The sequence below is a fragment of the Narcine bancroftii genome, chromosome 5 (assembly GCF_036971445.1).
Source record: "Narcine bancroftii isolate sNarBan1 chromosome 5, sNarBan1.hap1, whole genome shotgun sequence".
NCBI classification, from domain to species: Eukaryota; Metazoa; Chordata; class Chondrichthyes; order Torpediniformes; family Narcinidae; genus Narcine; species Narcine bancroftii.
The window spans coordinates 82026922-82054553 of NC_091473.1; the positions used below are offsets into that span (position 1 = coordinate 82026922).

Consider the following 27632-nt stretch of genomic DNA (forward strand, 5'->3'; position numbering starts at 1 on the left):
ATTTTTTTTCTCTCTGCTTGTAAAAACCAGAACACCTTACAGGACTCCAAACCTAGTCTTTGAAAGATCTTATCATCTTATGAGCGAGGACTGACCATTTGCACCTGCTTTTAAAAATTCCTTCCAAAAGTAATTTCATTGTCTTTGCAAAGGCACTCAGAGCCTGGATGTGTGGCTTGAGCAAAGCTCTGGCATTTTAAATGTGATGTGTTTGTGAAGTGACCTACTCTAAACTCCCCACAATCTAGCTCTTTTATATTAATATAAAATATAATATACCCTATAAAGATGAGCAGAGATCATTTTTTTCTGGTAAGTACAGAACATTATCCACATTATGAAACACATTATTCCAAAATCCAAAAAAATCCAAATTCTGGAACACTTCTGATCCCATGCATTTCAGATAAGGGGTACTTGACCTGTATTTGGTATTGATTCACATGAAAACTCGGGGCCAAACATGATAACTTCATTGATACTAATGAGGATGAAGGCAAGCCAAAATAGTCTTGTTCATCAGGAATTAATATGCATGCAGGGGTTACCAGTGACATTATAAACAACAATGAATTGATCACAAAGGTTAAGCAGAGACTGAAAATTCATGGCGCAGGTACAGAGATGAAATGTGGAAATAAGCAGTGGTCATGGTTTCAATGTGGAGGCAGAAGATAAAAGCTCCTGCCCCTTCTTGCAATTAATTAAGACTGGCAAAAATTTTATTTGCCATTTTTGAGAGTAGCCCCAAGAGTCCTATTAAAGGTTGTTCATTTGATAGAACTGAACTTTCTACTGAATAGTACAAGATTAAAAAAAAGCACCTAGTAAAAGCTCCAAGCCTTCCAAGTCTTCGATACAGCAGTTGGATATCCTGAAAAACCTTGTTCTTCTGATTTTTTATTTCCCCTCTCACACGACCATCTGGAGTGATGGACATTGGAAACATGGTGAAGATTACCTATACATATTTCCCATATGGTCTCTTGCAGCCAGCTGATATTTAATCCATTACTCTGAAGCAGACCTGAACTTGGGTCCCAGAGGCAGCATTGCACCATCCCAACCTCAAATGCATAGTTTCCTAAAATTTAAATGTTAACATACTGCACCAAGAATTTATTTTTCTGGCTGGTTTATTATTTTATTAGCCAAATCAAAATGGTGAATGCTGCTCATTGAAGAGTGGGAGTGTTAAAATATTTGAAAAATCAGGAATTTGAGCTCATTTTCCATGAGCTCTCAATTGCACATGATATAACGTTTTACTCTGTTCCTGCACTTTGTCAATTAAATTCAAACTGAATTGAGTCACCTTAGCCTGGCATGGACCCAATCTAAATGCTGTTTGGGGCTCAGCTTCTTGATTTTCTTAAACTGATCCAATAATCCAAATATTATACTCAATACGTTACCTCCAAAATATATATTTGGATTTTAAAAAAAGCATTACCATACGATGTTAAACTTATCCACATCTATTAAGATTCAGCAATAGACACAAACATTTCACAGTTACAGTAGCTCAAGGTTACTCTCTGAAATAGTTTGAGTATTCCTTTTGTCTGCCATATTATTGGCTAGTTTAGTGTTTCTAACGGTTCAGTTTTTATTCATTTGAGTTGATTGACAATCAAACATCATAACCAGACTGATCATAGGTCCACAATCTCTGGTATCTTGTATTCTTCTCTTTCAGCTCTTGTCTGCTTCTGCTCAATTTACTGCTAGTGTTCACTCCCGCCAGTTCATTTTGGTATGTATCCCATTACCACAATCTTTCCTGCCATGCAGAACAAATGCTTCTGCAACCACAACCTTCTCAATGATTATTGTACACCTCCTTATTTTAACATTGCCCAAACTATCTGCCCTGGTGTTATCCAATAATCCCTTCTTGGATCATGTTTCTTGGTTATCTGATCTTTGCTCCTCTGCCTTCATGAAACTTCAGTCCCCAGTGTAACTCAGAAATGTTAGTTTATTATGCACGGTCTTTTGACTGCCCATAACACATTCCTCCCTTTTTGGAGCAATTTCCATAGTCCACTATATATTTTAAACTAGATTAGTATTTTCAGAAATTTAAGGCAAAAGTTGCTTTCATAACATCAACTAATAATTACCATGGCAAAATGATTACTATTCCATTTCAATCTGCCACATTATACTTTCTATTTAGCTGGAGTCTATTCTGTAGTTCCTTTGTCAATCCCAGCTTCAACTACAGTCTCATTACTTCATGCACACTTAAGAGTTTGGTTTGTTTAATTGTTAACTGCTTCTAATGGAAAATCTGTTTCACGTCTCAGCTAGTTGCTGTGCCAGACATAAGCACTGTCTGGAACACAGTCTAAAGGTGATGTTTACTAAATTAAAAATCTTGTAGCCAGCATTCATTGTGTGTTGAAACAGGTTCTGTGTTGATAGTTGCCATCTTACATGTGAGTATGGCATCTCTTCAGAGTGATAATTTTCTGCTATTCAACTTGCTTTCAAAAAGATACCCATAATTGAAATTTATCCTTTAATATCTGTAATTGATTAGTAACAACAAATGAGCTTTTATTCTCCTCTTTGGGTTGGATTTCAGGCAGTGTTCCAATATTATATTGTTGGGATGTATTTGTATAGAATGATCCAATTAACCTTCAGGATAAATGAAATAGCTACTCAGTTTTGTATTGTAGAATTTTGATTTTTGCCTCCATTTTTTTTACCCTCGCCTCTTGGCAGCAGTGTTAGTTTAATGGGTGTTGACAGAGTTTTGGTATTGTGCCCAAGTAGCTAATCTTCAAGGGTGAGCTCAGAAAGATTTTTCATCCCAATCCTAACTGCAATTTTTCGTCATCACATTAGATCATTAAGTTGTGTATCAGCTTTGAATCAATGGTAGCACTCTTGCTGAGTTGGAAAGGTCATGGGAAAAGTCCTGCTCAGAGAAAGTGTTGCAATGTCATAGGTGTCCTCTTCTCGATGAGATATTAAATGATGATGTCAATTCTTCCAGATGAATGTAAAAATTCCATAGCAGAGTTTGGAGAGGAATGGATATATTATTCAATGATAATACTCATTATTTATCTGTGGTCTGACCGATAAGAATTTTTTTTAGTTAATTTTCTAATTGCTATTTTGCACATTGCCCCACAATATTATAGTGACATCCATCAACATTACTATGGAACTTAAGGAACCTGAGATTATTGTGAGAGAGAAAAATGGGCTAAAGTAGGAACAGAATTTAAACATTTTACACTGTGAGGACACAGGGAATGGGATGTGTGTGCATTTAAGAGGCTCGGTAATTGAACCCTTGAGCTGAAAGTACTTTGCATGTGAGATCATTCTTCATGGGATTTTTTTTAAAAATCAGGTGAAACAAGAACTTCCTTCCACAATCTGCTGGACTAACACAAGGAAAGACAAAGTGTGTTGCTCTTTAAGTGATAAGTCTCCAATCATACTTGCTGTTTCTTTAGAAAACAACTCAGCAGCGCATTCCATTAAAATCTGCTTAATCGTTTGAATCTGAAAGTCTTCTTAGATATTTGGCTGTTTTGATTCTCATCTGACTGAAGTGATACTAGTGACATTTATAAATCAGCATGAAATTCTCAAAATGTTATGAAGAATTACACTGAATTAAAAAAAAAATTATAATGCAGAAATGGAGCCAAGTATAGGTTGAGTATTCAATTTGAAAAGAATAAACTATTTTCAGCTGGGGAAGTATTAAATGAATTGCCCTTGGCTGTGGATTGTTGGGTGGGAAATCAATTGGATTTCTTGCCTCCGATCACTGTTCTGTTACCACTGCTGCTGAATTTGGACATGTCAAGTGAGGACAGGATTGAGCATAGCTGTGAGAAGGTTAAATGACTCTCTTTGAATTGGAGTTTGGATAGATTCTCGACATCTGCATGCTTCTCTCAATATCTGATAGCCTTTCCCTTCTGCAAGGAACTTATCAAGTACATGTACCAAGTTGCTACTGTAAATTCAGGTTTAGAAAGACCTTCAGTCCAAAGGGGAAGAATGGTAGACCAAAGGATGCTGCCATCTTTCACAATGTGGTCTGACAAAAACCAAAGGGAAAAACCTGGGGCTTACTCTCTGCAACTGTTTGCACTACCACCATTGGTGGGAGTAGCAGATCGTGCGAAAAGCAAAACAGGCTGGCAAGGATAGAGTGTAATTACAAGACATGAAAGGGAAGCATCGTGATTGAAAGAGTACATGATGAACATCGGGGCCTCTCATTAATTAAGCACCTAAATGGTCTTGAGTGATTGGTATATGTCAGGACTGTGAAGGGCTGTGGTAGGCTATAATGATGAGAAAAATTAGCATATGACATAGATATGAAAATGTGCATGTAATGAAAATGAGATGGGGGGAATAAAATGCACTTTAAGTGATAAAACAAAGTTAAGAGGCAGGGGGCCTTGTTGTGAAGATACCCATCTCTTTAAAGGTGGTGAGGCAATAGGAAGAGCAAGTGGAATCAAGAACTGAGGAAAACAAAAAGATAATATACAATTTATTCAAGATCTCATTTATGTCACATTTGGATCACCATATGCAATTCTAGGTATCCTATTTTAAAAGAATGCTAAAGCAGCAATGTATTTGCAAAGAAATTAGAAATGGGAGTTGAGAAGGTTGTGGCGATGAAGATCTTTCATGACCTTTGAGATTATGATATGATCTAATTAAATCATAGTTTGCTTACATTATTGGTGATATGGTAACTAAGAGCACAAACTGAAGAGAAATGCAACAGGATTTAAAGAAGCTATAACTTTGCATTTGATTTATCTCCAAATTTTGTTGAACCAGAATGTGAGTACTTCCAAAAAGAGATTAAATAGCTGCTTAACTCAATTCACTTGCCAGAGTATCACTACATTTGTCAGATTTCATCAATGTATTGCTTTTTCTGAAAGCAAAACTTATTGGATAATGTTTGCCAGAAGTTTTTCTCCTCACTAATAAATGTTCTTCTGGTATGATGCATTAGTAAAACTCTTGGTACCAAGGTACATTAGCACGCTGAGAGTAATCTGCTCAATTGCCAAAACAAACACCAAAATGGAAATTGAGTTCATATGGGTTGGGTATTATTATAATTATAAAGAATGTCCCTCGTTGGAATCATAAATGGCTTGAGTATTTTTATTCTAAAAAATAAATGATTCGAGAAGCATGTGTAATATACATCACATGATCAACAGAACTAATCAGAAATGTAAATCACAATAAAATCAGCAGCCTTGCTTGCTACTCCTTTTGAGGCACTCTTGGCCCTGCCCAGGAATACAGAAAGCTGCAGAATGTAGTAGACATAGACTGGACTATCACAGTCTCTGACCTCCTATCCATTCCAGCCATCTATGCAAGTTGCTGGTTCAAGAAGACAGTCAACATCATAAAGGACCACTCCCAACCTGATCACAACCTCTTCTCACTGCTACCTTTGGGCAGAGGTGTAGAAACCTGAAAACCAACACCTCTAGGTTCACAAACAGTTTCTTTCCAACAGCTATCAGATTCTTTCTCCTTGATACGCTTATCATGGACTGTCTGCACCATTGTAAGTCATGCTTCTTTATACAAGGATTACTGTGAATATTTACTTCTATCTTATGCATTTATTGACTCTTTAATTCAATTATTTTACTGTCTTCAAGAACCTGTTTTGGTTCATCAAGTGAGAAATTCAGCAGATATGTGATTGAACAATGTTTATAGCAATCAACTCATTATCATCATCAACCCTAACCTTTCTTCCATGATTATTATCCCATCCCAAGCCCCACCTTTCCTCCTCCATCCTCTGTCTTCAGCCCTTGACCTCACCGACATGAGCCTAGCCCCATCACCATTTTCCCAGCCAGTTCCATTATCCCACTAACTTCTAAGCCTCAAAGTTGGAGAGTCGAGATGCCCAGATTTATTGAGGTAAGTCTTGTTCTTTAAAACGGTGAACTTTCTGTCAAATGGAAAGTTAAAATATAAAGATTCAATTCTGAATTCAAACTGCCTTGAATAGGTTTTTTAATAGGGGTAGAACATAGTGTTGGTGGGATTTTGGGTAGTGGGGGATTGTTAGTGGCGGGGGTTAGTTGCAAGTTGGAAACTGCAAATGGTCATCCTGCATAGCTTGTGGACAATCCACCAAGCCCTTGAGCTAATTTGTTACTCCCTGTGGTTCTGAGCATGCTCACCCCACCCTCTTCTGGCATTGAGTGCCCTCCTTTGGTCTTCCCTGACCTCTGATCCCCTCAGTGCTCCATCTTATTGAAGTTTCCATTGTCAAGTTTTAATATTTGACTCAGAAACACAAGTCCCCAAATTTAGTCATTGTTAGGGATACAGTTGGTATAATGGCTTCATTTATTGCCATGACTTTCATTGACTGTATGGCTTCGGTGGACTGGAGTCTTACTCATGGTTGTATAATCATCATCTCTCAGTGTTTCATTATTAATGTCTCTCTCTCTCTCCACTGATATTTCCTCCTCTTAGCTCTCACCTGCAGATCAGTTGTCTTACTTTAGGTTACTTACCTAAAAAACAGGCTAGCCCCTGGACCTGCTGGCAGCTACCAATTTCTGCTACAAAATTAATCAAGCCCTATGAGAAACTTGAGTTTTCTGACAGTTTAACTTCAACACAGTGCCCCCTTCCAACCTCCATGTAAATATCAAGGCCTGCAGCTCACTTGCATGTCCTGCTTACCAGATTTGTTTGCTGAACTCCTCAAAGTGTTGGCTGGTTGTGCCCTGACTTAACTTGCAGTCTGAATTTTCTGTCACATGTATTGTTGTTGTTGTCTTGCTATGGTTTGGGCCCACCCTTCCTGGAACCAAACCAACTATGCCCCGCTATCCAAGTTGAGACCAAATCCTTGGTTATTGACCATGTTCTGTACTCTGATTGCTTCTATCCTGGACCCCCAACTCTGGAGTGAATGTAAAGTTATGAACTGCTTTATACTCAGAAATCGCTGGAAAAATGAATCCTTACAGTAGAGAAGTAGAAAATTTAGCAATCAAATCTTTACCCGTTTCTTTGGAATATTTTATTTTAATTTTCATAGACTCATCAAACATTATCATTTTTAAAATGCATGTAACGTACAGTCTGTATTTATCCCCCCCACCACCCCCATCCTTGTACAACTGAAAGTACCATCAATTAAATTACCACGATAGCAAGACCCCATAAATTCTTCCCTCCTTTTTTTCCCTGCCCAGTTTATCTTTACACCCCCCCACCCCGGGCACCAATAACCAAACTATTGGTACCAATCCCCTTGCCATTTTGAGATGTGTCCAATGCACCCACCTACCACTTGTATCTCCATCCATTTCCTTGAGCTCCTCGTATTCATTCTTACTTCTAATATACATTCATCTTTAACCATTAACATGAAAAAAACCACATATTCCCTCCCCCCCCATATTCCTCACAATTACAATATTTACAGTCCATCTTCCCCTGATTCTCTCTTTCCACCTTATTTACATTTACATTTAATCCTGAAGCCGTGTCAAGATTCTTACAAAGTCCATTACTTCCCTTTGATCCTTTAAAACTTTATTTTCCTTCCCATCATTACTATCTTCAGATTTGTCAGGTGAAGGAGGGTAAACTTGATTCCTTTCTGTTTAAGGCTCTTTTTAACCGGGTTAAATTCAACAGTGCCACACTTAGGTCCAGGTAGAATAAAACCTTCTCCCCCTCAAAGTCCTCCGGACCCCCCTAGCCTTCGCACCCACTGCTGCCGCCCATAAAATCTTCTCTGTATCCTGGTAGTGAAGGAGTTTTACCAGGATAGAGCGTGGCTGTTTGTTTGGCCTTGGGCGGGAGGTGGGGGTGGGGGGGGGGGTTGGTGAGAGACCAGTGGGCGCATTCTATTCTTAGATTATTTTCAATTTGTTCCCTCCCCACTGCATCTGGGATCCACCTTTTCAGGAACTCCACCATGTCTTTCTCCTCCTTACCCTCCTTCACCCCCACAATTTTAACTATATTCCTCCTGCTGATGTTTTCTAAGGTATCTATCTTCTGCCACATCTTTACCCTACTCCTTTCTCACACATCCATTTCGTTCTCTCAATTCTTTCTTCCTGTCTATTATCCAGACTGTCTTTGATTTCCCACTGCCCTGCCATCAGTGTCTTCAAAGTTCTTTTTATCTGGCCAATGTCCTTCAGTATTTCTCTGGCAAAAAGCATCAGGCCCTCTGACCCTTTATCTGTCTTTCCTCCTCTCTGTATTGACCTTCTTTTACTCCCTTATTCTTCCTCTTCCTCCCTTATTCTTCTTCTTCCTCTTCTTCCTCCTCCACCACCGCACTTTCCAACTCCAGGCCATCCTGCCATGCTATTTTCCCACCAAATCCCACTGCTCCTTGAGTCTTCCAGGCCCGACACCTAGGACGCCTTCCAACGCCTTGGACCCAACCTCTTTGCACCCACAGGTTGGAGCAGCCTTAGCCGGTAAGTCCTTGTCTTCAACTTCCAGCCCATGGAGCGTTGCCACTGACTCCATCTCAACTTGACTTATCTGTGCTTTGGTCTCTGACTCTCCCACGCCCATTGCTTCTTGCATTGCTGTCCACTCCTCGACTTGACTCCCCCAACCTCAGGTCCCCGACTCTCCCATGCCCGACAGTACTTCTGTCGCTACCCACTTCTCCTCAGCCTGGTTCCTGTGATCTCAGGTCCCCAAACCATACATACCCGATGGAGCTCCTGTCATTACCGTCACCTCCTCGGCTAGGCCCCTGTGACCTTGGGCTTCTGCATCTCCCGTGCCTGACAGCACTCTCACTGCTTCGGTCGAGTCCTTCCCCCGGACTCCCTTGGGATCCAACCTTATCAGGGCCAACCTGTCTCTCCCTCCCGGGTGAGTCCCATTGGAGCTTCAAGGCTTCATTGTTACTGCCACTGCTAGGCCCCAGGTCCCAGGTCGGCCTCTCCACCTCCACCATGTGGTGAGTCTCTTCCTCCATCCTGTTTTCTTTTTTCTTTCCCTTTTCACTCGTCTATTCGTATTCTTGGTTGTCTTCCTTCTTTTTGGGGTCTTTTTATTTTAGGGGATCTTTCCTTGTGGAGCTCTTGGATCACCCAAGAGGCCCTTCACTGGCATCTTGAATCTCCAAATCTGTACCCATTCTTTGCAAAATAATCTAATCCACTCCCAGTCTTTATTCTTTCTTCAGAGCCTTGCAGCTATTTTACTTTCAAATATTCAATTAATTCCATGTTGAAGGCCACAGATGAATCTGCATTCATTAGATTTTCAGATAGTACTCACCAGGAAACAAACTTTAGTCAATTCTCAGTGGATCTTCTGGACCTTTACCGCTCCATTTATTCCTTCCCAGCCCATTATAATTTGAATATTTCGACAAATTATCACTTCATTTCCTCTGCACCAAGGAATTAAACTGTTTCTACTCTATCCTCATATCTAAAACCCCACACCTCTTGAACCAGTTTTTTTTTCAGTAAATCTTTCTTGGGTCCTTGTATCCCTCAAAAAATGCAATCACAAGAATTGGATGCAGTAGCCAAGTTGTGATCAAAGCCCTTTTTAAAGTTTCACAATTAGCTCCTTACTTTTTAATTCTTCTGGTTTGTATATTAAGTCCAGGATCTCAGGAAGTCCATAAATGGCTTTCTCAACCTTCCCTGACAGTTGTAAATATTTAAATGTACCCGGATCTTTATTCCTGCATTCAGAATTGCACCATTTGGTACAAATTGACCCTGTTCATTCTTCCTGCCTAAATCAGTTGCTCCTCTATATTATAATTCATCTGCCATTTATCTGCTCATTCTATAAAAGCCTGTATTCTATCCTTCTCAGTGTTCAAAATATCTAACACTAAAATAAAAGTGTTGCAGATATGTAAATTTACTAATAATACTTTGCAGGAAAGATTTTTAAAGATTAGTTTTCTTGAATTGCAGGGAATAAAAATATAAAGAAACAACAAAAATGTAAATAGATACTTGTTCAGGAGGTGTATGTTTTATAAAAAATGGAACAATAGTACAGGGTTAAATGCTTTATGATTTATTGCAATGGATTATATCGCTGAGTCTTAGAATTAGAAGGATGAAAACAAATAGACAAGGCTTTAAGACTGAGTATCTTAGAGCGAAATATAATTCATTATTAAACAGTAATCTTTGGAAGTCAAAGTCCAAGGCTGACTTCTTAGAACATTTAGAAAACAAACACATTGAATGAAGAATTCTTTTATTTTGATTAAAAACTCTGCAAATCTTTAATACTATTGTTCTTGAGATACAAATTATTAGGTACACAGAAAGCTCATTGCCTTCTATATTTCACAATGTATGTGTGCTAGAAGAATGATTTCCCTGCACATATAATCTGATGTACTGTGTTCCGCATCTGGTCACTTACAATGTTGACTTAAGTTTGTAATGTTTGAATTAAAAGATCACTCTTAATGAGGAACACCTTCAGGCATTGTAGGATTATATATTTTTTTGGTTCTGCATCAAAACCAGATGAAAAATCAATCACATAATGACGTATCACTCAGGGGAATTCTCCCCATCTGTTCTGGACAAGAATTCATAATGTAGAACAATGCTTTTTCCTGTCAATTTACTGCACAGCAGAGATTGACTCATTTTTGGATGCAATACCATGGGTGTTTGGCTTCCAAAACCTCACCCAAGTAGAAATTCGTCCTATCTGAATGTGGACTTTGATTGTTGGCAGGCATTTTGACTTTGAAGGGCATTGTTTCACAGCATGAGTCTTTCCTCTTATTACACGTACACCTGCAAAATTTCTTGCAGAAGATATCATGACTATATTCTGTACAGCTTTGAGGACATTCTCTGCAATTATCTTGACTGAGATCAGCTAACCACAGCCTATGCCTGAATAAGCCAGCAATTTGTAAAAGCAAATACTGTATTTTCTTGCACCTTCCAGCACCTCAGGTCATCACAAAACACTTTATGACCATTGTTAACAAGAGTAATTAATTGCTGTCAAAATACGAACAGCAAGATCCTCAGATGATTTCTATTCTTTGGTTAAAGGATGAATATTTACCAGGATAATAAGATTTTGTACCAAGAACTTGTAAATTGTTTTGGTCTTCTACTCTTCTTGTGACTGCATGAGAACAGTCACACTAATCATCAAAATCAAAAAGGGTGAAACTGGATTCCTACATATTAATATTTTTACATGGTGAAGTATTATGAACCTTTTTATTGTAACACATTATGAAAGAGAAATAGCTTTGTGATATCCACAGTGAGATCGACAAAAATAAATTGAATTGTTAAGCACAAAAAACACAGGACTAATAAATGCAAGAACTTTTCTGATGAACAAGTGCTACATTATGTAGCATGCTTGCGTGAGTCGTGGCAAAAGTGACCTTCATTGTACAATTCTCCTTGGAAGTAGAAGAACTCATATACATAGTGACATTGTTGAATATTTTTTCTTTAACCAAAGAATAAAGGGATGGCCTAGTCACTGTTATGGACCACTTTGGTGCCTTTGTTGCAAGCTGTGTAATTTGTTCGAGGTGTCTGGGTGTAGTCTCTTGTCACCTTACACTTTATTTTACCTGTTTCTGTCAACGCTGAAGTGAAGACTAATCTTGTAAGAGACTGGCTCATTTCTTGTGAAAGCCGTGATCCCTGAGGCAGGTATATGCTTGAACCTTGTAATTTCTAAATTCTAAATCAAGAATTGTACTGGCGAAATTTATTTTTTATCATTTCTTCTGCAATCTTGTTTTGTGCTTCCAAAATAACATTATTCAACTGCCATCAATTCGGAGGCATTGCTTTGTGCTATTAAATTACTTTTATGAGAAAATGAAGATTTATACATTGGCATTAATAGTCATTAGGAAAGAATGGAGACATTGCCATCTGTGTTGGCTGGATTCAAACTCTGGTTCAAAACTTAAAAAGTTGGTGCTCAAAGTTTCCTTTTTATCGCAATTTTCTTTTTGGTCAAATTTTTATGTTTGTCAGTTGAAGGATGTTTTGCTGGGCTGGAACATTTTAACAAATTTGGCAGAATCAATAAATGTTAGGATATTCTAGGCTGGGATGGAATAGTGTTCGTTTCACTAGTGTTCCATGGGCATTCTTTATCCTCACCTTGAGAAATAAATCATTGGTGTATCCTTATGATATTTATAATTTTTTTTCATGGTCATCCTTATAGATTTGTTGTATTTTTAAGTGCTACTTGAATAAAGATGCATTAACTCAGACTACCTTAGAAAAATAGAAAAGTACAGGAACAGTACAGAAATGATGTCAAATTAAAATTATTCCCATTTGCCTGAACATAGTCTGTTTCCCTCTGTTTACTGATTGATTGGATGATATTGATATTATGATGTTGCCAGGTAGAACTGCTTAAATGTCATCAAGTAGATTTAATGGCAGGCTTTAACTGGAATGCCCGAACCTCCATAAATATGTATTCTCCTGTTTCTTAGTTTTAAGAAACCAAGACTACCATTCCAAGTTCAGTCAGAACATACAGGATGCTTGTGTGAGTAGTGGCAAAAATGATGTCCATTCCATTGTGCAATTCTCCTTGGAAATGGAAGAATTGATGTGTAGAGTGACATTGTGATGTCACAATGCAATGATGTGCATCTGCTCCATATAATCCATTGTCCTTTATCAAATATATAGGTGCTGAATTAGGAGATGAGATTAGTTATTTTAAAGCCATGATGTGTATGTTGAATTCATGATAAGTTGTGAAGTGAATTTTGCGTCATGGCTGACAGGTAAGATGAAATTTAAAGAACATAAAAGATAGACTCTTTATTGTTAACTGTTTGTGGTAGTGAATCTTGAACTGTTGAAATCCTAGTTAGTAAGGGGTTTTATTTATTTAAATTTTTAAAAATTTTATTTCAGACATACAGCAGGCAACAGGTCTTTTCAGCCCACAATCATGTGCCACCCAATTGCACTGCACTCCCGGCATGTTTTGAAGGGTGGGAGGAAATCGGAGCCCCCAATGAAAACCCACGCAGGCACAAGGAGAGCGTACAACCTCCTTACAGACAGCATGGGATTCGAACCCTGTCCTGATTGCTGACACGGTAGCACCATTGTGCTAACCACTATACTAACTATGCTGCCCGAGGCAAGAATTTTAATGCAGTGTTTTTACTGGAACATGGCTTAGCGTTACGCCAGTTTATTAAGTGACTAGGAGGTGATGTTCCCATGACGACTTGCATTGCATTGGAAAAAGGTCATGGTGTCCAGTAGAGAGATCAAATGCTTGATAAGGCGCACATCCTTATAATTCAGATTTGTATCAAAATGGTGAGTTCAGTAATGGTCCAAGGTTTGCAGCAATGTACTAGAAAAGGTCAGGAGAGAATTAATTGCAAGCAATGAAGTTGTAATTACTCAGATATGGGAAATTTGTATTTTTTTTACAACCTCACAAAATAAGGAAAAAAAGGAAAAGGTGAGGAATTACTTCTTAAAATCTGCGTAGAAAAATGATTAATTTGTGAATAGTTAGTTTCAACTATCAGCCATTCTGAAACTCTCACAACGTTCTCTGCAGAATAATAAGCTGAAGTCACTCTTACTGTATTGACGTTGGCAAACATAACCAGTTACTTAGATTGTTGATGTATGTTTATTTAAATTTATCAATTGCTGCATTTGTTAATTCTTTGTATCTTCAGCTAGGTTTCTGAAGCAGATTTAGCTCTTCAAGTCAGCCAGTGGAATGCTAGCTTCATCTTGAACACCCTCAGTTGAGATGCAGACGCAGGTTTCTTTTCATTGACAGACACTGTAACGTAACAGGATGATGTGGTACCATGATGACATTATTATGTGAACTGCCAATTCCTTTGAACCGTTAGAGTACGTAGCCCCTGTACACACAGTGCTCTGTTGCAGTTAGATTAATTTTGTTTTGAAAAGTCAGCACCTCAAGCTATTAATGAACAGAAAGATCTATTCCTGTGTTACAGTGTGGCTGCTTTATACATCGAGCCAAACTCGATCGTACATCTCAAGTCAGAATAATTTTCTCAAAATAATATAGTTTGAAAAAAAAAATACACTCAATATTTTCTCTGAAAAGGTCTTTATATTTGTGTTTGGCTATTAATATACTTTCTTACTATTGCGATATGTAAAGTTTTTAAAACCCTTGATAGTATTAAACTTTTCATTTATTTACGTTTGAAAGGGCAGTTTGCCTCACCAAGCCCACAGTCTAACCTGTGTGGACTCTATCTCCATGTTTTAAATCTTCTGTAACAAAATCCTGCATTAGTATTTCCTTCCACAATGAAATAACCAGACATCAATCCTTAAGGATCTGTTAATCAGTCCTCTGCTACTGATCTTCGCAGGAAACATTGGTATTTCATAACATTATGTTTTCTGAAGTATTTGATATCCACTCAGAATGACCCCAAGAACTCTTTACCTGACCAATTATTTGGCCAGTAAACCTTTGAAGAAATATTTGTTACAATCTCAGCTATGCATCCCCAACAATATTGCACCTCCTAGACACTTTTGTAGTTCAGTGTTCTGACAAAAATGGATCAGTGAGTAACGCAGAGTATTTTAAGGTTGGGGACAAACTAAAGATATGGAGATGATGTGTAAGGAGTGAGGGATTTGGCTGGTGGCTGTCCATAGGCATGAAGATTGAAGTCTCGGTTTCCAAACATGATGGAGAATATGCATTGAACCCGATTTGATAGAACAGTGGATGTTTCAGTGAAGAGATTGACAAGTTCTCATGCTCGGAAAGAAGAGTGGCAATATTGGAGAAGAGAATGTTAGCTGAACAGTCCTTGGTATTAGACTTGGTCTCGCCAAAATAGAATTTGCATATAGTGTAGTGGTTGAACGACTCAACGAGAAGCCAGGTTTCTGGAGAAGTAATCTGAAGAAGCAACTTGTGTTCTATCATGGCATTTATTGAGGTGGGGGTGGGGGTGGGGGGGGGGGTGATGGGTGGTGGTATGCAGATGGTGGGAGGGATTTAAATTCGAATAAGTAAATTTGTAATTTAAAGAAAAAAACAATCTGATCTTGCTTTGTTAACCATTGAACAAATTGATTGTTATGGAAATCTGTTTTAATAATGGGCCTGCGGGAAAGGAAACTACTACCAACCCTCTCCACTACGTTCCGTCAATTAAGACAGGGGCTTGGTCGGTTGGCCTCCGCTTCCTTAGGTCCACAATAAGCTTCTTGGTCTTGCTGACAAGGACATTTTTTTGTCTTAGCACCACATAACCAGTTTTTCCATGTCCATCATTCATTCCCTGTTATTTGATAATTGAATTTGTACATTGCTTTAGAGCCAGAGCTGGCTACACAGTTGCAAGTGTAGAGGGAATAGTCCAGGGGACTAAGCCCTCAGCCTTAGTGAGGAGGAGGAGGCGATGTTTCCAGTGTGCACTTTTTGGGATCTGCTGATGAGGCAATGGAGGATCCCTTTGCAGAGGGATGAACAGAGTCCTAGATCCCTAAGTTTGACTATTAGTTTTGCTGGTATGATGGTGTAATCAACCAACAGCAGGCTGATGTCGATGTTCTTGTGGTTAAGGTGAGCTCCTGCGTAGTGTAGGGCTACTGAGATGCTGTTAATGGATAGACATTGTTGATATTGAATGAAGAAAATAGTGCTTGTACCATTCATTATTTTACTGTGCCTCTGTTTGTCACTCCGTCACAAACAACATTAATGAATATTAGCTAGCAATCATGAAGGTTCAATCTGTACCAATTCCAGAAGACATTCTCAATCATCAGCTACATAGAAACATGTGGGTCAGAAAGCTCTTCAACCATGCAGTTCATTCCAACTGGGTTCAAAATTTCCTTCACCAGCCTGGACAGACATATACTTTCCTGTGTGAAACGAAAGTCTGCAGATGCTGTATTTGTAGTAAAAGCACACTGAAATACTGGAGGAACTCAGCTGGTCTTTTCAGCATCTATAGGAGACAAATATATATTGCTGATCTTTCAGGCCTGAGCCCTTCCTCAAGGAATAACCAGAATGAAGTTTTATACACTTTCCTGTAGCATAAAGGAACGTTTGATCTGTGTGATCTACTTGCTTAAACCTAGAAGGTCGAGGCCATCTCCATCCAACACTCTAGCTTGCTCTTGTTCTAACAACAGAAGGGAGACAAGATCTTGGGTCTCTAAAGCTGTATTCGACCCACTGAGTCATTGGTTAGATAACATTTTGAAAATGTAAATCAAAATTAATAAACTGAAGTTATTGTATCGCGATTTCCCCAACTTGCATTGCAAGTAGGTCAAATAAATTCTGCTCCATTCTTTGCAGATTATGAGCTTCTTTTAATTTTGGATTGGTGCAGAGGAAGCAATCTCACATGAGGTTTTCGTTCTGTTGCAGCAAATGGTGGTTCCAGCCCCTATTACACGACATCCAGCAAGAGGGATGAAATGAACCATGTGACGAGGAATGAGCCAATAGCAACGGCCAGTTTGGAGCCAGTGAATCATTCAGGAAATCACATCAACACCTTTCCGTCTTCATCCCATGGCCGTCGCCAACTGACTCTGCCCCACTCTGACACCAGGTTATTTTCTGCCACAAAAATATTTACCGCATGTGTTTAAAATCTGCATGCAGATGAAGATTTCCGATCTGAACCATTAACTTGGATTTCTTTCCTGACTTTGACATCCTCTCTGCTAAAGATATAAAAAAAAATGCACTCACCAAGAGAGCAGCGAAACGATCATTGGTTACTCCAATTTAACACATCTTTAACTTCAATTTTACCTGGTTTCCTCCTGAAAGACAAATTGATAAAATGTTATTTACAAAGGATAACAGACCTAGATCAAAGGCAGAAAGATTGAATTAATTCACATTTCAGAATGAAAAAACTGAATGTTTGAGAGCAGATTGATCAACACCTGTTCTTCTAAAAAGGAATGACCACCTGAGTTATGTTTTCCTGGACATTGGTTGCCTTTCATCTTTTGTCCAACCAATTATCCATATCGGGAGGTATTGATTAACTCCTCCAATTATATATTTTTTCAGAACATTTTACCAAAGAATAGCAAAGCATTTCACAAGAAGATATCATTGCATAATTATTCTTGTGTTTCATCTCGCAGCCATGGGCCACCTGGTGTGCAATTAACCATCTGAAAGTACCATATATAGATCATTCTTGTACTTGATTCAAAGAAAGATCACGTGCAAGCCTGGACAGCAAGTGCTATTAGGCTGTTTAATTATAAATGTTTTGCTATCCATGTGTTTTACATGAAAACATAATTTTGCCCTCAACATAACTGATTAAGCCCAGGTGCACTGCTACTAATTGTAGTAGACTCTTTTCCCAGCGCCCAGACAGGGTCCACCAACTCAGTGTAGAATACTTTAGTTTCAAATTAACAGCTTTGACACTTTGCCTTTGAATTGCGAATCGCTTCTGGGGGGGAGGGGGGTTCCTGATTTGTGAGGCTCATTTATCAATGGAGATAACTTCCATCTTTTGTCACCCAAAAAAGTGTCAGAAGTCCACCTGACTTCAGAAGTACAGAAAAAAAATCAAACAGGATTATTATACTTGTTATAATTGGTCATTATTTCATAAATGGATTCTGAAGCATTATTTTGTTGTTGTGATAACTAAGACACAGAATGGGTTAATGGAAATGATCAATAGATCATGCTTTGGTTTAGATATTGAGTTAGATTTGTAAAGTGTTAATGGACCCAGTCGTGAATATCTTTCATAGATGATGTCCTTCAATTAATTTTGGGCATGTTTCTACATCTAAAGAATAAAATACATGGTATAAAATGATTTTTAAAACAGCAATTGATAAAAGTATGTATTCAGTTGCTTTAGACTGGAGTCACAACAGGTTTCTGGCTCTTTTACAGATCGCTTGCTCCTCAAACTTCAATGTCACCCAGCATCTTGCGTTTGGATGAAAGTCTCCCAAACTTGCACATCAAACAGGAATGGCCACAACTCCTTTCAGAGACTGAAGGGATTCCCAGTCATTCTGAGATCGAGGCTGCCAGCAGTCTGCCAGCAGAAGCTGAGCCATTGAACACTGGCATCTCTGGTTCTTATTCATCGAATTTCTTTAGCAATGAGAGTAGCTCTTCTCTGGGATTTATGCCAAGTGCCAGCCCACGTCAATTGAGTAAGCTACATCTAGGCAATGTAAGAAAACGCTCGGTTTCAATTTCACCACTTTCAACTGATGGGCTCGATATCACGGCCATCATTCGAACTTCACCAACGTCACTCATTGCTTGCGTCAATGGGATGCGGAGCAGTTCCAACAATCTTCTCCCTCAATCTGGAGGAAGCGGCCATGTGGGAACCCGAAAGAACTGCATTGCCCAGTCTTGTTCTGTGTTAGGTAGCCAGTGTAACTTGTCTTCCCCTAATTCTTCCCTGTCCTCCTTTCCAACACGCAGTGCTGAACAAGTGGATACTGGGGCTGAGCATGTTCCTTTGCAGCAAGTGGAGGAAAATATGGACCTAAGTCTGGTCACGGGCAACATGATTGTTCAACATGGAATGACAGATGGGGGCAATAAAATTAACTTTTTCAAGCATGAGCCCATTGATGAGTATTCACATGATTCAAAACTGTTTCACCACCAGCATGGTCCTCCTCCCCCATACCATTCCCAGCAGCATTTTGGTCAAGCCCATGTGACCATACCTCATTTACACAGACAACTACTCAATGGACAGATTCAACTTGAAGATCCAGGTGAGATGGCCAAGAACTTTGGGAAGCAGATCTGTCGATGGATTGACTGCAGTGCTGTCTACGACAAGCAAGAGGAGTTGGTGAGGCACATCGAGAAAATGCACATTGACCAACGCAAAGGAGAAGACTTTACTTGTTTCTGGGCTGGGTGTGTGAGGCGATACAGACCCTTTAATGCTCGCTACAAGCTCCTGATACACATGAGAGTTCATTCAGGAGAAAAGCCTAATAAATGCATGGTAAGTCATCTTGCTTTGTTATTGCTGTGAATCCAGTAAAATGCAGCTGTGCACAAGTGAACTATTTTTGTAATATTTGGTCAATGAGAATAGAATTTGTAATGTTCCCTAAACTTGAAATGTGGACGTTCAATAGCTCAGAAATAGATTTTGTCTCTTTAAACAAAATTTGTTTTGAGGAAATACTTGATAATTGAGAAGAATGAAGAATTAATAATTACACTGTAAGTCTGATACTCTCAGCTAAGCTGGAATTTTTAATGAAATTTGGGGTTTTGAATCAAGAATCAGCTCAGGCTATTGGAGAATTTTGGCTTAACTGTGGATTTCCTGCTCTGTAGATGTAGGGAGCATATTCTATCCCAACACATAATATGGTTGGTAGAGTATTTGAATCAATGTCAATAATATTCTTGATGTTATGGATACTTGATTTCTGTTCAACCACAATGAGGGGATGGGGCTGCTGAGCGTACCTTTCACCTGTGTCATAGATGCCAGGATATTATCTATTTTCCCCTGGAGTAGATAAGGGGAGTATTAACAAACTGAGCATTAAGTCCCAACTCCCACAATATCTTAAAGCCCAGAGACAATGTTGCAATTTTGACAAAAATCAGGAGGGAAGTGCAAGTATCTGAATATTTTAAAAAAAATGACTTTTTGGTATATTCAATTTAGCCAGACTTCATTGCAATTATGTTGTGCTTTGAAGTTTTCTTTGATGGTGGTTCATTTTGTTATTTCTAACTTTTTGATATTGAAACACAAGTATGACCATACTTCGCTGTCTTTTGTGAACAGCAGTGATTTTGGATTAATATGCTGTGCTTTGATAAATATTGCATAATCTATATTATCTTGATAAACTTTCAGATACACCAGACAAAGTGGATTGTTTGGTCCCAAATAATTCATATTTAGAAAGTGGTATCAGTGCCACAAGACTCATATAACCACGTTCAGGAATGATTAGTTGCTACCCCTCCACCATCCAACTCATAAACAACAAACTCAATCAGAGACTCATTTAAGGACTCTTATTTTGCACATTATTTATTACTGATTTTTCTTCTATCTTGCGTAGTTGGTTTGTTTACATTTATTTCTTTATTTACATTTCTCTCTTCTGTATCTTGTAGTTTATTTTGCACTATACGATAAGTAGAAATTTTGCCTGGCCCACAGGAAAAATAATTTCAGAGTTGTCTATGATGTCATATATGTACTCTGACAATACATCTGAACTTTTATTAAGCTGTAATTAATATCTTGGTCAAAGGTCTGTTTAATTCATTGTTACTGTTTTTATGAGTTACATGTGATGTGTTGGAATGTCTGATCACACCATCATAACTACCTTTAATTATAATTAAGTTGATACTTATACGTAGCAAACCTTACCAGGAAATTTAAAGATCAAATGTAATGTATGTCAATGGATCTCAATGGCTTTAGCAACCAGGCGTAAATCAAGGCAGAGTTGCAATACTTCTTCTTTTGTTTCCTATTCAGTGCTGTGGCATTCATGTTTATATATTGTGTGTGTGGATGTTGTATGGGTAGAATTGAACTGGTCTCTGATGTCATGGCAGAATCGTTTGCTGGGAATTACTGTTCAAGCTTGAGCAAGATTAGTGTCAATTGGAGAAAGTTAACTTCAAGGAAATAACTTGATAATGATTTATAAAGCAACATAGTGTCTTCTGTTTGCAGGAATTTATTATCCTGGATGCATAATTGCTGTGCCAGCTAGATGTCTCCCCAGATATATTTAATATAGATTTAAAAGCACTCTTACAAGAACTCTGATCCATATTGCCTCTGTACCACAAAGGGGTAATCATTATTAAAACAAAGGGAATGATTAGCTCATTGATGAAATTCCATCTCTTTAATTTGTTGATTAAAAATGTCAAGTTCCACAATAATGACCACAAATATTTTAAAGTCAGTTAGCTTCAATCAATGTTTCTCTTGGAAATTTGATTTAATGATATTGTACATGAAACCAGAATTAAATAAAATTACAATAACATTTGGATTACCCTTAAAACATGACAGGATATTACATGAAATAGGATAAATTATGTGGTTTCCTTTCAAACATTTTCAGTGCCTCAAGCCAATTAGAAGGGAAAAAGCAGCAAATTTAATGTTGTTTGACTGAAAATCGGTCTAATTTCTTACTTTTCTGTTTTCAGAAGCTTGGAGAAAAAGATAATCTATAAAGAAACTAATAGTTTCTAAGGAACTTATTGTTACTTTGGCCAAGAGCCTGTTCCCAATATCAGATGCTGGCTAAATGTGAAGCAGCTGTTTTGATGAGAGAATTCGGCTTGAACAGGGAGAGGATTTAACTCTCGATTATTTTTTGGAAATAGTTGTAGAATGAATAATAAGGGGATTAAATGTGTTTCGAAAAATACATTGGAATTTTTAACTTCAGTGTCTCATTAGTTTCCTGTGAGCAAATAGTTTAGATTCCAGGTTAACATTCAAGTTGTGCTGTACCAGGTAACAAATACAGTCATGGCAACGGATGCTATTCTCTGTAAGAATATGTTGCATTTTGCAATTCTAATTTTCCTCTTTTTTTTGCTTCCCTAAAGGCATTAGCCCAGTTGCTAGGGTACAGTTCTGCAAACCTTGGCAGCTACCACTACTTGCCAAAGTGGCCATTTTTTATATGCAAGTCGAGACTGTGAGGATTGGCAAGCAATGTACTTTATCTTGCTGCTTCTTTCAAACTTGTCTGCAGCAATATAATTACCACTGAGAAATATTGGATATTATCATTAATGAGAACTTTCCTTGCTTAGAGATCAGCCGCAGCATCTTGTGGAAGTGGTTCTAATATTGGCCTTTTCGTGTTTATTCAGCAATGTCAGAAGATTGAATCTTTGGCTCTTGCTTCTTTATACTTAACTCCCTCAGACTTTTTTAAAGAGTTAATTTGTTTCTTTAATTATCTGTGCATGAAAGCAGCCTGACTAAACCCTTGAGTTTTCAACAAAGTGCTGACTCAAATGTTTCGAAAGTTTGTTATTTTTAGAAGTTATATGAGGCATTGCTAAACCACAGAACTTATTGGTAGAAAAGGTTTAAAATGACAATTAAACAATCCCCTGTGAACCTATAAGCGAACTGTCCTTTTGTATCTGCGGGAACCCACCCAACCTTCGTGGTGCTTTGACCTGGATAAATAATAGTCATTTCCTTCAACTCAGATCAGATTGTCATGTAGCAAAACAGAAGTGTAATATTACATGACAATGCCGTTAGTTTGCCATCAGATAGAAAAAGATTTGCCATTAGCATTGCCTGGTGCCCCTTACGATCAGAGAAAGAGTCCCCTCAGAGTTGCTGAGTGTCTGTGGTTTTTCCTCCAGCAGTGCCACAGGCCCCTTTAGACTCCAGTTCAATTCAAACTAACCACAACCTGAGCCCAGATATTCCAACACCTCGAGGAAGCCTTCAGCATCCAGGGCCGTTTTGGAACCCTCCTTGTCCTCAGAACCCTCTTGATTTCCAGTTCTGATGCCTGGTTCTCATGAGTCATTTTCCAGCTGCCCGCATGTCCCTTGACCTCAAGCCACCAGCAGTCCGCAGCCTGTGTGGCTCCCTCAGCTGTTGAGCTCCCCCCCGGTCTTCTGCTGTGGTCACCGTCCATCATCTTCAATGCTTCTCCTCAATTACCCCCATTCTCCTCATTACTGGTGCCCTGTGCTAATCTGCTTGCTCCCCCAGTGTTTATAACCCTCATGGATGCTACTGAACACAGGTGCCGCCATCTTGGGCCCAGACCTTGCATTGCAGGATTTTAAATAATCCTTTAGTAGTCCTAAATGGAGCTGTCTGCAGTAGGACTGCATGGCAGGGCCCTTCGGGGAAGCATTGTGTCTCCGCTCCCTGCGCTTCCAGGGTCCACACCAGTGGCAGCACTGCCAATACAGCAGCTCTGGTAATGCCACCGAGTTTAAATTGTTTGGAAATAATGATCAAATTCCTGAATATCTCAAAGGGAGTGATTGGCTTCTATTCAATGGTTGGGTGGGGGTGGGGGGGGGGTGATGAAGAGTAGAAATAACAACAACATTTCGACCTTTTAAATTAAGAAAGACATATAATGACATGAATTCAGAATTAATTTCAGGAAGTGTCAAACTATTATGCAGACAATCAATTATTTTGAGCTGCAGTCACCAAGATAATCAAGCAGTCAATTTTCACAAGGCAAGCCCTTGAGGTAGATGAACGATTGCGATGTTTTGGTGAATTTTGGTTGGGGGAAATAAATGTCAGGTCAACTTTCTTGCTGTTTGGAGTTGTTGAGAAGTTTTAAAAATGACCTAAGAGGGAAGATTTGAATGTCCCACCTGAAAAAATGTACCTGCAAAGCTGTAGCACTCCAATGGTTAAAGAAATATCAAATATATATTGATTTTGGGGAAAATCTATTAATTTTAAATTGATAATTTCAGTGACATGATACATTTCAAAATGTTTTCACTATGTTAGTGTACAATTTCAAAGATGAATTATACGAGTGGCATGCTAAACATAACAGAGAAAGAAAGCAATTGGCACAAAAGGGAAGCTGAGTCTGATGGAAGTGGCTTCAGCAATAATGGGGTTGCAGGAGTTTAAAATGTGATCATTTGAAAGAGAACGATTTGGGAAAGATGAAGCTGGATTACCACAACTTGATGTTTCGGAAATGTCCTGCAGCCTTGCATTTTATAACTGAAATATAGGAATACCATAACATCAGTTTCCTCTCCAATTCACACACTATCCAATTTCAATAATTGATATATTCAAAGGAAACAATGGCTGTGCCTACCAATGAAGGCCACGGGGATATATAAAGGCTTTTGGAGTCAGAAGATGTGTCACTAGTCACAAAATACGCAGCCTTTGACCTGTCCTTGTGACCAAAGTGCAACTCATCTAGTTAAGACAGTGGACCAGATTATTAATAGTAACTGAGCTATGGAATTGCCATTGAACAAAGGTAGATAGTTGGAGACAGTTATTGGCAGCATTTTGTGGTACTAATTTTGCTTGCAGTTTATGTGCAAATGCCTAATGTTTTCTTGGTCTTGTTGCATACAAACATGAGCTATTTCAACTGTTGAGGAGTTGCAAAAGAAATTAAACATTATGGAATTAGCAATGAGTATTTTTACGACTAAATGTTTTAAAAAAGGTCATTGACGGTTGGTCCTCTGACGTTGTCATGAGGAACTTGTGCAATGCTGCCCCAGGGCTGGAGTGATTGATCCCGCCATAACATCAACTATTTTTTGCCACTAGTTTCACTCTAGTCATTTGAATGTTTTCAATACATAAAGGTGCTGGAGTAAGAATATGAGATAAATACTTTTTGAATGGCCCAGGCCCAAAATGTTTGTTCCCCTTTGCTTCCTGCCACGTGATCTACTGAGTTTCTCCTGCACAGTTGTGCATTGCATCCACACCAAGTTCCCGATGCCCCTGACGCAAACTCCAACCCGGGCCCCGACAACCTACTCACCGGAGCTCCTGACGCTTCATCCACCAACTCCACTGTGGCCCAGTCTGCCTACCTGCAGGAGATCCCAACACTGACTTACACTTGAGTCCCAGCTTCCCACGCTGACTCCAACCATGTGGCTTCTGACATAGACGCCTCCTGTAGTCCTGATCTCACTGCTGGATCCTACTCACTCACCCCCCCCTTACCCTTCCCTATCCCCTACACCTCCTCAACACCACCCCCATTTCCCCCTCTCTGACCCCCTTTCTCCCCAAACCCCTAATCCTCAGACCACATCTCTCCTCCTCCCTCTGCTTACCCCCATACACTCCTCCCCTCTATATCCTCCCTCCAACCCTCCATCTTCCCCACCTTCCATCTCTACCCTCTTACCTTCCTAACCCCCATCTCACCCCAACACCCTCCACCACACTGATTCCCACTCTGGCACTTGCTTCGTCTTTACTAACCTCCTGACCTTCCTTCTCTGAGACAGAGCACTCGGTCTTCAGCAGAGGCCTTACATTCATCCCCCTCCACCCCACCTTAATGAGTCCTGTGCATGCCACGATGCCGAACTCTTCTTTCATCGCCTCTGTCTCCGGATTTACTTCCATGACTGTGACTTTCCACTCCACCCCCTCCACCCCCCCAACCCAAGACCCTTTCTCTCATTTCAAGCCTTCTTCCTCTTCTTGGACTCCTCATCCTCGCCAGCTGCCTGCCCTGGATCTTTTTATTTCCAACTGCTGCCGAGACATCAACCATCTCAACTTCACCACTCCCTCTCGTATACCTCCTCCGAATGCTCTGCCCTCTCGTCTCTCCACTGCAATCCCAATCTCACCATCAAACCTGCAGACAAGGGAGGTGCTGTTGTGGTCTGGTGCACGGAGACCAGAAGACAGCTGTTGGACACCTCCTCCTATCTACCCCTCCCACAAGACCCCACCCATGTCACATCAAGCCACTGTCTCCAACACACATCTCATCACATCTGGTCACCTTCCCCTCCCACTGCAAGCACTGCCTGAGGTAGACTCTAGGCCAAATCACTGTCAGAGAGCATAAAGGTACCCTTTCCCAGACTTAACCCTAATCCTAAAACCCCCAAATAACCCAATGTAATCTCACATGGAGCTTAAGTCCATCTGGTTAACTCTGCCAGGCTAGAATTAAGACAGACCCCCTATGACAGGACACAATCAGTAATCACAGGGACAACCTTACCCAGACTTCACCTTATTCTAAACACCAAACAACCCGAAATCAATCACACAAGGGCCTTAAGGCCTAACAGCAAACTCAAACAGGCACTGCCTGATGTAGACTCTAGGCCAGGACACCACCCAGGGAACATAAAGGCACCCTTACCCAGACTTAACCCTAATCCTAACCCACCTCAAATAACCCAGTGTAATCCCACATGGGCCTTAAGTCCATCTGGTTACCTCTGCTAGTCAAGGATTAAGACAGACCCCCTATGACAGGACACAATCAGTTATCATAGAGGCAGCCTTAGCCAGACTTCACCTAATCCTAAATACCCTGCAACACAAAATCAGTCCCACAAGGGCCTTAAGACCTGACAGCAAACTCAGACAGGCACTGCCTGAGGTAAACACTAGGCCAGAACACAATCAGAGAGCATAAAGGTACCCTTACCCAGACTTAAACCCAAATCCTAAAACCCCCAAATAACCCAATGTAATCTCATATGGAGCTTAAGACCATTTGGTTAACTCTGTCAGGCAAGAATTAAGACAGACCCCCTATGACAGGACACAACCAGTAATCACAGGGACAACTTTACCCAGACTTCACCTTATCCTAAAGCCCCAACAACCTAAAATGAATATCACAGGGGCCTCAAGGGGAAGTAGCAAACACCACCAGGAACTGCTGAAGGCAGGCTCCCAAGGCCAGGACACAACTACAGAGCATATTGGCACTCTTACTCAGACTTACCTTAACCTAAAATACCCCCAAATAACCAAAGATTAATCTAACAGGGACACTAAGACCTTATAGAAAGCTATACCAGACACTGCTTAAGGCAGACTACCCAGTCTAGGACACAATCATAGATCACAGGGGTAATTTTACCCAGATTTAACCCAATGATAACCTCCCAAATAACCAAAAATTGATCCCACAGCGGCCTTAAGTCCATTCAGCTAACTTTGCCAGGCACTGATCAGGACAGACCCCCTATGCTAGGACACAATCAGGAATCACAGAGGCAACCTTACCCAGACTCCACCTTATCCTAAATACACAACAACACAAAATCAATCCCATAAGGGCCTCAAGGCCAGACAGCAAACTCAAACAGGCACTGCCTGATGTAGACTCTCTAAGCCAGGACACAACCAGAGAGAATAAAGACACCCTTACCCAGACTCAACCCCATCTGAAGACAACACAAATAGAAGTCCCACAACAACACCAATTCCCACAACAGACTCCCTGGGCCAGAACACTTATGACAAATTACAGGAACACTCTAACATAGACCCAATCTTACAACCTAACTCTAACCCTAACCTTAACCCTGATCCTAACCCTAATGTGGCAGTAGAGAGTGACACAGAACCCCAGAGAGGGGAAACAAGTGAACACAAGGGGGATGATGATCCCGCTGTCCACACATTAACACCCTAACCCAAACCCTTACCCAGACTCAACCCTTTTCAAAGACAACCCAAATAGAAGCCCCACAACAACAGCAATCCCCACAACAGACTCCACTTATGACAAATTACAGGAACACCCTAACACAGACACGAGCTTACCAAGAAACACCACCAATAACCCTAACATTAACTCTAACCCTAACACCATACAAATTGTAAAAACTTTTGAATGAATGATATAGAGACCTACCAGGGAAGATACAAGGCCAACAGAGGCTAGAAACAGACACAATGTAATGAAAACATGGGCCAGCACAAAGTTGCAGTTCAGAGTGACACAGAACCCCAGAGAGGGGAACATGTGAACACAAGGGGGATGATTATCCCGCTG

General features: G+C 39.7%; 1 protein-coding gene across 7 annotated transcripts in view; it reads left to right on the forward strand.

Annotated features, from left to right (window-relative positions):
- LOC138763621 (zinc finger protein GLIS3-like) overlaps positions 1-27632 on the forward strand; it is a 331893-nt gene that overhangs the window by 35305 nt on the left and 268956 nt on the right. For 3 of the 7 annotated variants that reach the window (XM_069938097.1, XM_069938091.1, XM_069938093.1), the window contains 2 exons: positions 16480-16666; positions 17995-19084. In XM_069938097.1, coding sequence (XP_069794198.1) covers positions 16530-16666; positions 17995-19084 — 1227 coding nt within the window. In that variant the 5' untranslated portion in view covers positions 16480-16529. Of the gene's footprint in view, positions 1-12737; positions 12839-13762; positions 13947-16479; positions 16667-17994; positions 19085-27632 lie in introns of those variants that run through there. The other 4 variants (XM_069938094.1, XM_069938096.1, XM_069938095.1 and 1 more) reach the window with 4 other exon arrangements.